The sequence below is a fragment of the Marmota flaviventris genome, chromosome 18 (assembly GCF_047511675.1).
Source record: "Marmota flaviventris isolate mMarFla1 chromosome 18, mMarFla1.hap1, whole genome shotgun sequence".
Classification (NCBI taxonomy): Eukaryota; Metazoa; Chordata; class Mammalia; order Rodentia; family Sciuridae; genus Marmota; species Marmota flaviventris.
This window is the reverse complement of record NC_092515.1, coordinates 10,416,979-10,432,228: the sequence shown is the minus strand read 5'-3', so window position 1 is coordinate 10,432,228 and position 15,250 is coordinate 10,416,979. Positions and strand designations below refer to the sequence as shown.

At 56.2% G+C, this 15,250-nt stretch overlaps 2 protein-coding genes across 2 annotated transcripts; one reads left to right on the top strand and one right to left on the bottom strand.

The window, feature by feature from the left end:
* Positions 1 to 25: 25 nt before the first annotated feature.
* On the top strand, positions 26 to 2,597 carry Polr1g (RNA polymerase I subunit G). The gene is made up of 3 exons (XM_027945912.3): positions 26 to 106; positions 425 to 563; positions 705 to 2,597. Exons 1-3 carry the CDS (start codon positions 85 to 87, stop codon positions 2,095 to 2,097), a joined length of 1,554 nt encoding a protein of 517 aa, XP_027801713.2. The 5' UTR covers positions 26 to 84; the 3' UTR covers positions 2,098 to 2,597.
* On the bottom strand, positions 2,200 to 14,870 carry Ercc1 (ERCC excision repair 1, endonuclease non-catalytic subunit). Its single transcript, XM_027945913.2, has 10 exons — positions 14,307 to 14,870; positions 13,742 to 13,853; positions 13,171 to 13,386; positions 9,220 to 9,323; positions 8,328 to 8,427; positions 7,138 to 7,214; positions 4,275 to 4,374; positions 2,998 to 3,069; positions 2,740 to 2,808; positions 2,200 to 2,294 (listed from the first exon to the last, which is right to left on the bottom strand). Exons 2-10 carry the CDS (start codon positions 13,844 to 13,846, stop codon positions 2,241 to 2,243), a joined length of 897 nt encoding a protein of 298 aa, XP_027801714.2. The 5' UTR covers positions 13,847 to 13,853; positions 14,307 to 14,870; the 3' UTR covers positions 2,200 to 2,240.
* Between the last annotated feature and the right edge of the window lie 380 nt (positions 14,871 to 15,250).

Below are 15,250 nucleotides of genomic sequence, written 5' to 3'. Positions count from 1 at the left end.
GCCCCGCCCACTTCGAGCCACGTGGTCGGCGGCGGGGTCGGCTCAAAGTCGGCTGCTGGGTCTGCGCTCCGCCGGGGGCTCGGGATGGCGGCGACCCCGTCCGCCGGTGAGCGGGCGTGTGGACCGGGGCTGGGGGCGGGGAGAAAGGGGTGCCCGGGAAAGTTCTGGCGAAAAACGGGGCATCCCGGAGACGGGGAGAGCGAACCTTCCAACGAGGGCGCCAGGATGTGGACGGCGAATACTGGGGGGAATACCCGTGGAAAGAAGGGCGCCCCCAGGGGTGGTGTGGGGACGCCCCTGGAGAAGAGGTGGGCACGGGATTGACGGGGAGGGAACGGGACACTCGGGAGGTTGGGACTAATGGATTGGTGGGCGCCCTTCAGGATTGGATGTCGACAGATCCCCGTTTCCTCTCTTCCCGCAGGTGCTGCTCGGTTCTCTTGTCCCCCCGATTACACAGCGATACCCCCAGCCTCAGAACCCCGTTTCTCCTTGGAGGAGCTGTCTGGCCCAGATACCCAGCTGTGGCTTATCCAGGCCCCTGCAAACTTTGCTCCAGAATGGTGAGTGGTCCCACCCACCTCCCGGGAAGACTCCCCACTCCAGAGGCTGCACTTGGAGGGTGTTTGGAGGGGCATTTCTGAGGAATCCAGTGACTTACAAACAGATCTGACCAAGGTTCTCCCCTCCCTTTCTCCCCTCAGCCTCAACGGGCGGCTGGTGCCTCTCTCTGGCTCCCAGACAGTGAAGGGCAAGTTGGCAGGACAGCGGCTGCGCTATCAGGTCCTCAGCAGCAGCGGTCCCCGGGCAGGAGAAGCAACCCTGCTGGCTCCTTCAGCCCATGCAGGCGGTGGACTTACTTGTGCCCCGACCCCCCAGGGCAGCCTAAGGATCTTTGAGAGTCCCCAAAAATCCCTATCAGGGACCCCTCTGCAGCCCATCCCAATGAACCCCCCACCACAGATCCCCCCTGGCCTGAGGCCTCGATTCTGCGCCTTTGGGGGGCAACCACCAGTCACAGGGCCTGGGTCAACTCTGGCACTGAAGCCATCTGTGTTGGGGAAGAGGAAGAAGAAGAAGCAGATGCCAGAGGCCGAGGCCTCCCAGGAGGCAGTGAATGGGTATGAGGCCCTGGAGGTGGACCCAACTCTGAGGTCCCTCAAAGTAGATGTTGGGAAGAAGAAGAAGAAAAAGCTGCCAACAGAGGTGGCGGAGCCTGCAATGATAGAGCCCACAGCTGAGCTGCTGGGGCCTCTGGGAGTCCTAGTCCCACCCACCACGAAGAAGAGGAAGAAGCCCAAAGGGGCCGAAGCAGTTGACCCACAGGTTAGGGTGCCAGAACCAGAAGGACAGATGGCCGAGCCAGAGCTGGCGGTGAAAACAGAGCCTCCTGAAGAGGCAGCCCCTTCCCCAGGCAGGAAGAGGAAGAGGAAAAAAGAGGCAGGAGTGGAGCTGGTGGAGGGGACGGTGGCCGAGCCTCAGCCACAGGTGAAGGTGGAGCTGCAGGAGGAAGCCGTCCCACTGCCCCCCAAAAAGAAGAAGAAAGAAAAGAGGCAGAGCGCAGGGGCGGAGTCGGGGGCTGAGGCTGGGGAGCCAGAGAGGCCGCCTCTGGTGCTCTGTCCCCAGAAAGCAGAGCCCGAGCTGCCAGGTGACGACGACAGGCCTCAGGCCGAGGCAGCTCTGGTGTCCCCCAAGAAGAGAAAGAAGAAAGAAAAGTGGCAAAGTGTGATGCTGGAGCCGGCGACAGAGGTGGCAGAGTCTGAGCTGCCAGGTGACCTTGAGCCTCAGGTAGCTCCAGCATCTACCAAAAAGAAGAAGAGAGAAAAGGGGCACAAAATGACAGAGCCAGAGACCGACATGACTGAGCCACCATGGGGGACAGTGGAGCCTGAGGTCAGCGCAGCACCAGGACTGACCTGGAAGAAACCGCGGGGTCAGGAAGGCGGCGAGATGCCAGAGGGGGTGCCCCAGGAGGAGATTCCAGGGCCACTGCTGAATCTGGAGCCCAGGGAGGCGGCTCCCACAGGACCAGAAAAGAAGAAGAAGCACAGGAGGAAGCCTCAGCAGGAGCCTGTAGCCCTCCCCCAGGGAAACTGAGGAACCAAAACCACCCAGGGCATCAGAAGGTGAGCAAAGCGACGAACCCAGACCCCAGGCGCGAATCCCGAACCTGCCCCAGCAACCCAGCAGGAGCCTGGCCCCAGAGAATGCTTTATTGTCATGCTGGAGGTGGCAGCTGTTCATCGGGGCACTTTGAGGAAGGGCTCATGTAGGACGTCAAACAGCCTGCGGGCCTGGGGTGGGGAGTGAAAGGAACCACTCATTAAAGGGGCCACGTGTTTGCTGCTCGTGGAGTGAGGTATTGGCTTTTTCTCCCAGCCTGCAGGGTCGGGGAGATGGGAGGGAAGCAGCCCATCTGGATTGTCCCCTAGACTGGCTGTGCGAGGCTCAGCTAGTCCCCATCCCCTTGGACAGGTCTCGCCATCTGCAACACAGGCAGGTGGGGGCTGGGGCTCAGTGGTAGAGCGCTTGCCTACCATGTGTGGGGCCCTGGGTTCCATCCTCAGGACCACATGAAAATAAATAAATAAATAAAGGTACTCTGTCCATCTACAACTTAAAAAATTAAAATAAATACAGGCAGATGGTTGCTGGGCCTCTGGAGACTTTTGAACACTGGGATCCGAGGTCTGGTTGGTGTAGGGTCCCTCCCCTCAAGTCCCTTCCCAGCACACTTACCTTCTGGGGGCCCAGGCCTGGACACAAGGCCAGGTCTTCCCGTGATGCAGACATGAGCTGTTCCAGGGACTGGGAGGGTGGAGGCAAAGGGTCAGGGCAGGTGAACACTGGACCCCACCCTGGCCCAGCTGGTGAAGGGCCTTGGGTGCTGCTGGGGGGACGCGAGGAATGCAGGGGACTGGGATGCAGCAGGGTATGGGCTTCTTAGGAAAGGGAAGGAGGGGAAGCGCCTGGCAGAGCAGGGCAGCTGGTCCTTACTCCAAAAGTGGCCAAGAGGGTCTGACTGTCCGTCTTGTTGACTGACTTCACGGTGGTCAGACATTCAGTGACCTGGAAGGAAGCAGCAGAAAGCCCGGTAAGACAGCTCGGAGGGCAGGGCTGGGCCACTGCTGGGTCCCCAGACTGTCTACTGTGCAAGAGGCTCTCAATAAATGTTTTATTTTTTTCTGGGGGAGGACTGATTAAAAAGCCAGATCAGAGTGATCCCAACTAGCCAAGGGTGTGGGACACGTGAGATCAATCCTGCTTATCTGAAGGAGTTGGTACAAAACCAGTCCACCACCACCTGTCCCTGCATGAGCCAGGGTAAGGGAGCTGACCGCTCTGGCCTCCATTTTGGGGCAAATTAGATTCCCAGGAATACCCAGAAGACTCGGGTGTCTGTGGACATGGATTGGGGTGCAGCTTAGATGCTGCCCCACCCCAGCACCGTGACAGCCGCGTGCCTGGGTGTACTGGCTGCTGCCCTGGTTCAGACCCCAGCCCTGCCAGTCCCTAGCTGTGGGACCTGGGGAAGTCACTTCCTCCCTGCCTCAGGAGATGGGTTTGGAACTGCTGTGCAGGCTTGGAGGAGGAGGCTGGGATGCAGGAGCTGTGGCCAGCAGGATCCAACTGACCCAGGCCCTTCTGCTGTCACTTCTTCCGAGGAGGACCTCCAGGGAAGGCACCAGTGGCAGGGTCCCTCACTGGAACCCAGAGTTGACAGTCCACTGAGCAAATACTCCCTGAGTGTCTACTGGGTGCTGGGGACAGGACAGGCTTGGAGTCACCTCCAGCCCTGCCCTCCTGGGCTGAAGTCCAGTGGGGAGACAGGTGGGCAGGCCTGGGACGGGAGCACAGGGAGAACCTCTGCTGGCTGGGGTTGGGGAGGGCTTCCTGGAGGAGGGAACATCCGAGCTGGGATGCCCGATGGGATGAGGCAGGTTACTGGGTGGAGGGAACAATATGGAAGCTCAGAGGGATGAGGAAGGCCCGGGAGGACACAGGCCCTGCACAGCACTGCAAGGCCGGGCTTTCCCTCAGGGCACTGGGGAGCCATAGCAGGGTTGGGAGCTGGGGAGAACAGGGTCAGTGTTACGCTTAGAAGACCACGCTGGGAGCCGTTGGGTGGGAAGGCAGAGGGGGACAGGGTAGGGAGGGAGAGCCCAGATGGACTCGCCTTGGGACCAGAACTGAAGTTTGGCCACCCAGGAGCTGCAGGGAGACCCAGGCAGGCATGGGAGGTGCCTGGAGGGAGGGAGGGAGGGAGGCCTCACCCGAGACACAAAGTTCTGTTCCAGCTTCTCCATCAGAAGGTCCGCAGGCTTCTGCTCGTAGGCTTTGTAGGTCTCCAGGTAGCGCCCGGCCTCCTCGGGGCTGAGGTGACAGGACACACATCAGCCAAGTGAGGGCCATCATGTTCTAGATGGGCTCCATTTCACAGTCGTGATTGCTAATGCTGTAAATTCCAAACGCTAACATATGCAAAAATGGAAGTTCTCAGCTCCCCCATGGCCCATGGCCCTGGCCAGAATCCCTGCTGGATCTGGGGATCTCTGTGGTTCTCCTCTGGCTCAGGGCTAGAGCCTGGAAGCCCAACAGGCTGGGGCTCAGGCCGGGCTCAGGCCTCACTTCCAACCTGGGTGACCTTAGGCCAGTGATTTTATCTCTGTGGACCTCTGTTTCCTCATCTGTAAAGTTGGGTGATAGACTGTAATGATAAAAGAAGTCACTGCCATGTCCACCATCAGGGCCTGGCTCTTAGAAGCCTGTTTAAGAAATGTTGGCTGGGGTTGGGCTCAGCGGTAGAGCGTTTGCCTAGCATGTGAGAGACGCTGGGTTCAATCCTCAGCACCACATAAAAATAAATAAAATAAAGGTCTTGTGTCCAACTACAACTAAAAAATATATTTGAAAAAAAAGAAATGTTTGCTCTTAGTGGGTGCAGTGGTGCACGCCTTTACTCCCAGTGGCTCAGGAGGCTGAGGCAGGAGGATAGCAAGTTCGATCCCAGCCTCAGCAACTTAGCAAGACCCTGTCTCAAAATAAAAAAATAAAAAGGCTGGGGATGTGGCTCAGTGGTGAAGTGCCCCTGAGTTCAGTCTCCAGTGCAAAAAAAAAAAGAAAGAAAAAGAAATATTAGTCTTTTGGAAGGAAGGCTGGCATTCTGCTCTGCCTTTTGCTGGCATGAGAGGGAGGGAATCAGGAAACTGAGTTTATTTTCTCAAGTGCAGCATGAAGACAGCCTACTAAACATTCAGCTTCCTGACACAGAGGAAAATGAGCTTTTGAAGAGCTTTGTTTGCTTTTGTGGCGCTGGAGACAGAATCCAGACTCCCTCAGGCTGGGCGAGGGCTCTGCACTGGGGCTGCAGCCCAGCCTGAAACACTGCTTTTAAAATTGATAAAAAGGGTCCCGTGGGCAGGGCAGAGTAACTCGGGGTTCTGAGCACCAGGAAAGGCTGGCCTTTTTTTTTTCCGCCCTTTGAAACAGCAGTGAGTAGTGCAGTGGCCTCAGGAGCCACCACAGTTCCTTGGGATGTGCTCTGCGCAGCTGGGCCCCCCCCCATGCCTGCCTCTGTACCGAGCATGTGCGGACTGTTTTGTCCTTGCCATAATCCCTAAACAATAGAATTTTATGTAAACAACTATTTACACAGCATTTACATTGTATCAGGTATTTTAAGTAATCCAGAGAAAACGGGAAGGATGGGAAGGCAGGTGGAGCAGCACCTGGCAACAGGAGCCGCTGGTTCTCTCCAGCAGAGCAAAAACAGAAACAGAAAGAAGGGAGCTGAAAACACCAGCAAGACGTGAAGGAGCCACAGGTATCTGTTGCCGAGGGAAGGAAGGCTACAGAGGCCACAGGAGCCCAGCCACAGGCACTGGGCCAACAGACTGTAACAAGATCCGAGAATGCCAGGGGTGGGTGGGGGAAGGGAGGGATGGACAGGTGGACACAGGCATTCTAGGGCAGTGAGTCCATCTAATGATACACCCAGGAAGGACACGGAGGTATCACACACCATCCTGCTGTGTCCTGATCCAAGATCACAGAAAGCCTTGACCTCTGTGACCTGACAGCAGAAGGCCTGGAACATTCCCAGGTGCAGATAAGGGTGTTGATGTTGTTGCCTCAAAAACACTGAAAGAAACTGGCCCCGACCTGAGCCAGAGCCTCAGGCCCTCATCAGGGCAGCCCTGAGCCCTGGCTGTGGACACACTCCCCCACCCAGAGCCTCTGGCTGTCAACGTCCATCTCCAGGGCCTGCTGCAGGCCACTCTGCAAGTCCCCCAAGAAATGCTTTGGACAATTCACTCTGTGCTTTCACTGGTATCCAAAAGGCTCCAATTTGGGGACATTCTCTTATGGGAAATTCTGTAGGTTTAACAGGATGAAAAAACTTTGTCTAATCCTACAGAATGCACAAGAAAAGAACAAACCCTGAGGTAGACTAGGGACTTCACAGTGGCTCCTGGGCTATCACAAATTCATCACATAGCGGCACATGCCTGTAATCCCAGTGGCTAGGGAGGCTGAGGCAGGAGGATGAAAGTTCAAGGGCAGCCTCAGCAACTTAGTGAAGCTCTAAGCAACTCAGTGAGACTCTGTCTAAATAAAACAGGGCTGGGGCTCAGTGGTTAAGTGCTGCTGGGATTAATCCCCAGTACCAAAAAAAAAAAAAAAAGAATCATAAAATTTTTATTGTAGTTTTTCTTTTTGAGTTTAAAGCTACAGGGTTGGAAGGAGCGACTCCATGTGCTTGCATGAGACCCTGGTTCCATCCTCAACGCCACACATAGAAAAAGAGCTATAAAACTCATTTTTAGGGTTTAATTCTGCTTATGGTGTGAGGAAGGGATCCATTTTCCCATTGGAAAGCTAATGTAAATGGTCTTTAGGTGCCCAGGCCACATTTCACGTCTAACTCAGAAACCTAACGCTATCCAGAGCATGGGACCCACATCAGGCTGCGCCCGCACCTCCCCAAGAGAGAAGTGAGGACCTCGGTGCACAGCTGAGGATACCGAGGCCCAGAGGGAGGCAGTGCCTGGACCAGGCTCACACAGGGTGTCCAGGGACAAGGAGGGAAGGCTGAGTGGCAGGGAGGTGGGGGAGGGGAGCGGGGCCCAGTCTCACCTCCAGGCCAGGATCAGAGTGCAGTCGGCCAAAATGCACATCTTGGCCAGTTCCTTGAGGGCCTGCTGGGGATCTTTCTGGCGGAGAAGAAAGTCAGGATTAGGGAGCTGGCAGAAAGCGGGACTTCCCGTCTGGACACACAGAGCTCAAGGTGGGGAGAGCCTTTCACTCACCCTCCAAGCCCCCACAGGGTGCTGACCCTGCGCTGGGCAGCACTAGGACCCAGCAGCGACTCACAGGGCTCCGCCCTCCTGGACTCCTAGTCTAATGAGGGGAACAGACCTGTCCCCAGAGAATGAGGACCTGAAGTGGTCATGAGTGGCTTCCTGGAGGAGGAGGAGGCTGGGAAAAGGAAGCACAGGCGGCAGGATGGGAAATCCAGGCACAGAAAGGAGGGGAGAGGGTGGGAGAACTCAGACGCGCTCTGTTGGGGATGTACTGAGGAGGAGGTGGCGAAGGGGAGCTTGCAGCCTGGAGGGCTGGGGACCAGTGGTGGTGCAAGGCCTCAGGGCTACAGAAAGGCCCTGGGGACCCAGGAGCCGTGGGGAAGAGTGCAGGGAGGGAGCATTGACCTGGGGTGTATTCTTTAGGAAGACCTCTCTGGCCACTGTAAGGACAGGAAGGGTCAAGACTGAGGCCATAAAACCAGGAAGGAGGCAGGGACAGGGACCCAGGCAGGAGACGAGGGACTAGATTGGGGTAAGGACTGCAGGGACAGAGGACGAAGTAGACTTGAGATATTTAGGAGGCAGAGGTCTGGGACTGGCTGATGGGGTGTGAAGGAGACAGATCATCTTATGGTCCCACCTCTCTGCCAACACAGGGTGTTAGTAACCTGCGTCAATCTCAGATATGAAAAATGGTTCCTCACTGAGCGCTCCTTGGGGATTGAACCCAGGGGCGCTTAACCACTGAGCCACATCCCCAGCCCTTTTTATTTTTCATTTTAAGAGTCTCACTATGTTGGTTAGGGCTTCACTAAGATGCTGAGGCTGGCTTTGAACTTGCAATCCTCCTGCCTCAGCCTCCGGAGCTGCTGGGATTACAGGCGCACACCATCACTCCCGGCCTTACTGAGGTTTTAACGTGCCTTTCTTCTTGGAAAAGATTCAACAGTCCACTTCATAATGGCGAGGCTCGAAACCACCTATTTCACAGTAGGGGAGGGTGAGGCGTGTGACCCTGCTTACCACGTCCACCTGGACCAGCAGGATGCGCAAGGCGAAGGTCTTCCCCAGGCTCTGCAGTCGCTCATGGATGTAGTCTGGGTGGAGGTTGTGGTAGCGGAGGCTGGCAGGGTGGGGAGATGGTGGGTTGGGGCCTGTCTCCCTGAGAACCCAGAAACCCCTTCTGCACTCCTTGCCCCATGGCCTGGACACCAGGCACCATGAGCGCAGCATAAGTGGCTTGCAAAGAAGGCGAGTGTCAAGGACGGCAGCCTGGCCGTGGCTTCCTGGCAGCTGGACCCCTGGCTTCTTCGCTGAGCAGGGAGGAAACCTGGGCTTCAGGAGGACAGGAGCAGGCACCCCAGAGTACATGCACAGGGCCAGGGGATGCTACCCAGCTGGCCGCAGAGCACGGACAGAAGTGGGCTTCTCCACCTAGGACTAGAGCCTCGTCCCCAGCGCCTGTCACCCTCCAGCCTGCAGGGAGGACAGGATCAGGGAGTTTCATCTCCTCTGTCTATCCATCCGCAGAGGGGCCCAGGCTGGAAGGGGAACTTGTTTAACTGAGATAGAGCTTAGAGAAATCCATCTCTTGTCACCTCGCCAGGTATGTCTGGGACATGAGTGACCCTGACCTTCCTCCCTCAGACCCAGGAATTCAGGCCTTAGCCCTCCTCCCTCATGCCCAGGGCCCCAGGCCCAGCCTCAGACCAGGGGTCCAGGCCCTGCTCTCTCTGCTCTGGGCCCCCCCAAGCCAGGACTCCTTCCCCCGACACAGGGCCACACTAGGCCCAGGGCCAGCAGGACTGAGCAGAGGTCTCCTGTGGAATAGCCCAGAATGCTAGGTCACAACACTCCAGGCCTCCCGGGCAGCCCTCCCTGAAGGGCAGCCAGTGCCCCAAGCCCCGGAGCTCACCTGAGGAAGAGGGCACAGGTGCTCTGGCCCAGCACGTAGTCGGGGACGACTTCACCAAATTCCCAGGGCACATTGCGCACGAACTTCAGCACGGGGTTGCCCCTCTGGGAGGGAGGAAGAGCAGGAGCCGTCCACAGGATGACCCTGGACCAGGGCCAGCGGCCAGGCAGGGTCCCTCTGCCACCTCTTCCCCCTCCTCCACCCTCCACCTGCCTCCACCTCACACCTCACACCTGGGTCTTTACCACCTCCCCACCTCCCCCCACAACTCTCCTCCTCCCCAGCCTGGGCAGGTCGGCCTGCCTGCAACCATTCATTTATTTTCTTTTGCAGTACTGTGCATGGAACCAGGGCCCCCCCCCCCCATACTAGGCAAGCCCTCTACCACTGAGCTACACCCCCAGCCCCTTTTAAATTCTTTTTTACTTTGAGACAGGTCCTTGCTAAGTTTCTGAGGCTGGCCTCAAAGCTGAGATCCTCCTGCCTCAGCCTCCTGAGCAGGAGGCTTATAAGCTTGCATCTCAGCTAGTGGCCTTTACTAAAGGGCCCACAGTCTGTCTCTAGCCTCAATCCATGTGTCCCATGGCCTGCAGGACAGGGGCCCTTGGACATCCACCTCAGCCTCATCCACACCTGGCCCTCCTCCTGCCCTCATCTGAGACAGCCATACTGTGCAGAGATGGAGGCTTGTCCTGGATGCTCCTCTGTCCCCGACTCAGGTGGGACCTGGACCTTCTAACATCCCTCATGAATGTCCCCCCTCCTCTCCTGCACAGCCCCTGCCCAGGTCCCCACCTTGCCCCTTCTGGGCTCCCGCGAGTATGGCTCCCTCCTGACTACCCTTCAAATGGCAGCTAGAGAGACCCTTGTGGTGCTGGGGATCAAACCCAGAGCTTCTCACAGGCCAGGCAAGCGTTCCACCACTGAGCTGCGCTCCCAGCGCAGCACAGATCTGCCTCTCCCTTTTTCCCACTCCAAACCCCACCGTGGCTCCCCAGTACCCTTAGGAGGAAGCCCAAGCTCCTCCCCATGGCCTGACACCCTCCACACAGACTGGCAACTGCTCAGTGCCAGGCCCTTCTCTCCCAACGCCCCTCACACTTTACCCTGAAAACGGGCTACAGCCCAAGACTGAAATTCTCTGATTAAGATAAATCCTAATCCTAAATAATCCATTTAAAACCTACTCATGGAGTGGGCACCTGGCACGGGTCTCAGTGTTGAGAATGCTGCAAGGACCAGGAGAGATCAAGAGCCTATGAGGGCCACATGGTCTTATGCTGTGACCTGATAAAAATATGTGCTTGGACCAGGTGGGGTGGCGCACGTCTGTAACCCAGCTACTCAGGAGGCTGAGGCAGGAGGATCACACGTTGGAGACCAGCCCTGGCAAGCAACTTGCCAAATCCCTGTCTCAAAATAAAAAGGGCTGGAGGTGGAGCTCAGTGGTACAGTGTCCCTGGGCTCAACTCCTAGTACGACAAAGAAAGAGAAAGGAAGGAAAAAAGAGATCTGTGTTTGGTCTCTGTCCCTGAGTCCAGTCCTGCAGCTCCTGAAGTCCTCACAGACAGGGCACTGAGAGAGACTTTTGTTCTGACATTTGGTCTCTGACCTGGATTCCTGACTCTACCGAGCTCCTAAGACCTTTGGAATTTCCGGAGTGATAACATCTGACACGGAGCTCTAAATCCTTCCTAATTCCTGGGAATTGGGAGCATCTTGTTTTCAATGAGGTGCTTGGGTGGCCCCTACTGGCCCCAGCATGGGGGATGGTGGCCAGGCAGCCAATCAGGGACTAGAGGGCTGGGGTTTTCAGCCCCACCCCGACTCAGGGGATGGAGAGGGCTGAGGGCAGAGGTGATCAGCAGTGGCCAGTGACCTCACCCATCGTGCCTGTGCAGTGAGGCCCCCCTAGGCCTTCAAAGGACCGGGTCCAGGGAGCTTCCTGATGGCTGCAGAGGGTGGTGTTCAGAGCACAGGGAGGCTGCGAGTCCATCCTGCCTTCTCAGCCCCGTGCACCTCTTCATCCAGGTATCCACCTAGGTCCTAGGTCCTCTCCCATATTCCTCATTAAGAAACCCGTAAACTGGGGCTGGGCTGTGTCTCAGTGGCAGAACGCTCGCCTGGCATGTGTGAGGCACTGGGTTCAATCCTTAGCACCACATATAAATGAACAAATAAAATCAAGGCACTCTGTCCATCTAACATTACAAAAAAAAAAAAAAAAAGGAATATGGTACTAATAAAATGTTTAAAAAATAAATAAAATAAACCAGTAAACAAAAATTATTTCTCTGAGATCTGTGATCTGCTTGGGTAAATTAATTGAACCTAAGGAGGGGGTCGAGGGAACTTCTGATTTATTTGTCAGGCAGGTTAGGGTGGGGCCGGGGCCTGCCCCCCCCCCCACCTGTGGGATCTGATGCTGTCTCCAAGGAGGTAGTGGCTGAACTGAGTTAACCCTTAGGACACCCAGTTGGTGTCCCCGTGAGAACTGCCTGTTGTCCGGGAAACCTCCAGATATCTGGTGTCAGAAATGTCATGTTGCACATGACATGGTGGCACATGCCTGTAATCCCAGTGACAGGGGAGGCTAAGGCAGGAGGATCTCGAGTTCAAAGCAACTCAGCGAGACCCTGTCTCTAAATAAAATACAAAATTGGCCGGGGATGTGGCTCAGTGGTGTAGTGCCCCTGAGTTCAAACCCCGGTACAAAAAAAAAAAGAAAAGAACCAAGTGGAGGGTATCTGGATGGCTTCTTGCTGGCTGTTGTGAACGACACCACCATGGATACTTGTGTCTGGGTTTTTATGTGGACGTATATTTTCATTTCTCACGAGTACATACAGAGAAGCAGAATCACTGGGTCATGTGACAGCTCTACAGTTGACTTTTTTGTGTGTGTGGTATGGAGATTGGACCACAGGTGCTTTACCACTGAGCTACATCCCAGCCCTTTTTATTTTTTACTTATTTATTTACATTTGTTATTGGTGATTGAACCCCAGAGCAATAACTCCTGTGCCACATCCGTAGCTTTTTTTTTTGAGACAGGGTCTCCCTAGGGTGCCCAGGCTGGCCTCCAACTTGCAATCCTCCTGCCTTAACCTCCTGAGTTTCTGGGATCCACAGGCCTGCACCATGGCACCCAGCTTGTCCATCATTTCGGTGACAGCCTTCTTGGTAGGCGGAGAGTAGTATCTCATTGTGAGTCAGATGTCATTTTTCTGGTGACAAAAGTGGTGAGTGCTTGGGTCCTGTTATCACCTGTACCCAAGCCACTCTCCCTGCCAAGTACACTGGCTCTAACAGTGGCAAAGACTTTCCCTATTCCCTTCCCACCACTCCATCCCCAGAGCAGAAAGTAGCATTCCTAACTTTCTATGCATCTCTGTGCATGGATTCCATCTCTGTGCCCTATTCCCATTTAAAGGCACCAGATGGGTGGAGTTACTCGCCCAAGGTCACACAGCTATTGCATGGCAGAAAAGGGATTCAAATTCAGGCCTGTGCTCCTTTAATACTTTTTTTTTTTTTTTTTTTTTTTGAGGGGGGGGGGTACCAGGGATTGAACCCAGGGGCACTCAACCACTGAGCCACATCCCCAGCCCTTTTTTGTATTTTATTTAAAAGCAGGGTCTCATTGAGTTGCTTAGCGCCTCATTGTTGCTGAGGCTGGCTTTGAACTCCTGATCCTCCTGCCTCAGCCTCCCAAACTGCTGGGATTACAGGCTGTGCACCACCATGCCTGGCTCAATGAGCAAACCTGGGGACAGAAACAGAGCTGCACATACACAGTCACAACCCCAGCAAGCAGAGTTGGCCACCCTCAACACACAGAGCTGGTGAATGAATGAACAGGCTGCTGAAACAAAGTAGCTAGAACTCTGCCACCACCGGGGCCATCCTATCACCGGCTTTCCCCCCAGAAATCTCCGTCTCCCTCCTCACCTGCCGGGGGCTCACAATGATGCTGTTGGACTTTGTTCCTGGTTTCAGGGCCTGATTGGGGGTCTCTCCAGCCAGGGGTTCTGACCCAGTGGGGCCCGGGGCTCCAGCCCCTCCTGGGGGCCGTGAGATGGCATACTCAGCATAGGTCTGAGGGGCTTCCTGGGCAGAGGTCTCCACAGCAGGAAGGTTCCGTGTGGATCTGAACAAGGGTTTGGCCTGTGGGGAGGAAAGGGGGTCACCGGGGGCCAGGGAGGGAACACTGAACCCCTGTGGGTCCCTCCCTGTCCTACGGGTTGGCCTATCAGCCACAAATTCCTTCTTGCAAAAATAGGGTTTGGACCACATAAAACATGAAGGGGCCACCTGCTAGCTGCCAGTTATTGGCCTCTGCCTTGGCTCCCTCTTAGAACTGCTCTGTCATCTTACAGATCGGGGAAACTGAGACTTGCCCAGGACAAAGGGCTGTTTCCCCAAGGCCACCTAGGCCCCCACACCTAATCCACAGTGTGGCCCCACAGATCCCTTCCAGCACCACTCCCATTCCCAGGCGTCCCCCATCTCCTCGTCCTACCCCTGCAGGAGGGACCTCATCTTCATCCAGCGGGATTACAAATTTTTTCCTTGTGGGTGGCCCTGCAGGCTGCGGCACCCCCTCCTCGTCCTTCCCTGGTTCCATCAGGAGCCTGAAAGGGAAGACGTGGCAGCAGGAGCAACTGAGATATTGGCATCTGTATTAGCACCTTCCCAGCAGGGACCCCCATTCACAGCCGCCCACCCTCACCAAAATTCCAGTGTCCCAAAACGTCAAGTACCAAATATCCACAGCCCTAGGTTGCAGAATGCCCAGCCCCAAGGGCGCCGCTGCCCACCCGCCTTCTGCTCGCCCCGCCCCCTTCGGTCCCCGGATTCCTTCGCCCCGCCCCTCGCCACCCGGGCCCCTTGCGCCCCGCCCCGCTGTCTCCGCGGGCCGTTGGGCCGGCACCCAAGGCTCGCACCTGGACGTTCTACGCCGCCTTTAGGTGGGTCGCAGACATTGCAAAGGTTGGCCTCTGCGGCTGCCAATCACCACCTGCGGCCTCCACCTCCAGCCCCTCTCGCCCCTACCTGGGGTCTCAGCACCATGAGGACCCACTCACCTGCTCGCCCCAGAGCCCAAAGGGGAAGACGGCGGGGGAACGAGGCGACCCACCGCCAGCGCGACCAGCGCGGCCCCAGTTTGCCACACTTCCGGCCTCTCTGGCCCTCGGTCCGTCTCACTGCTCCCCACGGGAGAGCATAGAGAGGGGCAGCCCTGCGCAGCTCTCTATGGTCCTGGAGGACCTTGGAGGATTGGCCAGGAAAGTGGCGTGGGTCTGCGGGTTCCAAGGCCTGGGGTGCCCTGTTGATCGCCTCTTGTATTCCCGGGCTCCGGGCAGGGCTCAGTGGAGAAGGATGTCGGGAAATCAAACTAGGTGCCCCCTCTCAGTACAGAGAAACTTGGAGTTGAATCCCAAATCGGCCATTGACTTGCCCTCGGTTTCCCCATCATTCATTTATTCCACCGTTCCCCAAACGCCTGCTCTGTTCCCGGCGCTGTGCGGGGCGGTGCCAGTGACAGCGGTGACCAGGGACGGCCCTGGGCTGCCCCTCCCTAGAGCCTTACATCCAGTGAGAGTCCCAAACAGTGACCACCAGAGTGGGAGGGACGGGCGACCCCACAGGGCCATGGGATGGGGCTAGGAGCAGCGCCTAACCCAGCCCAGGAGTCAGGAAGGGCTTCCTGGAGGAGGGGACATCTAGGCGAGACTTGGTGGATGAGTTAGTATTAGTCATTTCCTGAAAGGATAGTATCACACTGTTCTAACTTGTAACTCTGTGATTGCTAAGGAAATAGAACATGTTTTTGTGAGTTTATTGGTCTTAGGTATTTTGTGTTCTGTGAGTTGCTTGCTCATATCCTTTGCCCATTTTTTAAATGGCTTGTGTGCCTTTTTTATTACTATTAATTTATAGGAGTACGTTCTGGATTCTGATTCTAATTCTTAGTCAGTTCCATGTATTGCGAACGTTTCCTCCTCGTTTGTACTCTGTGTTTTAGCTT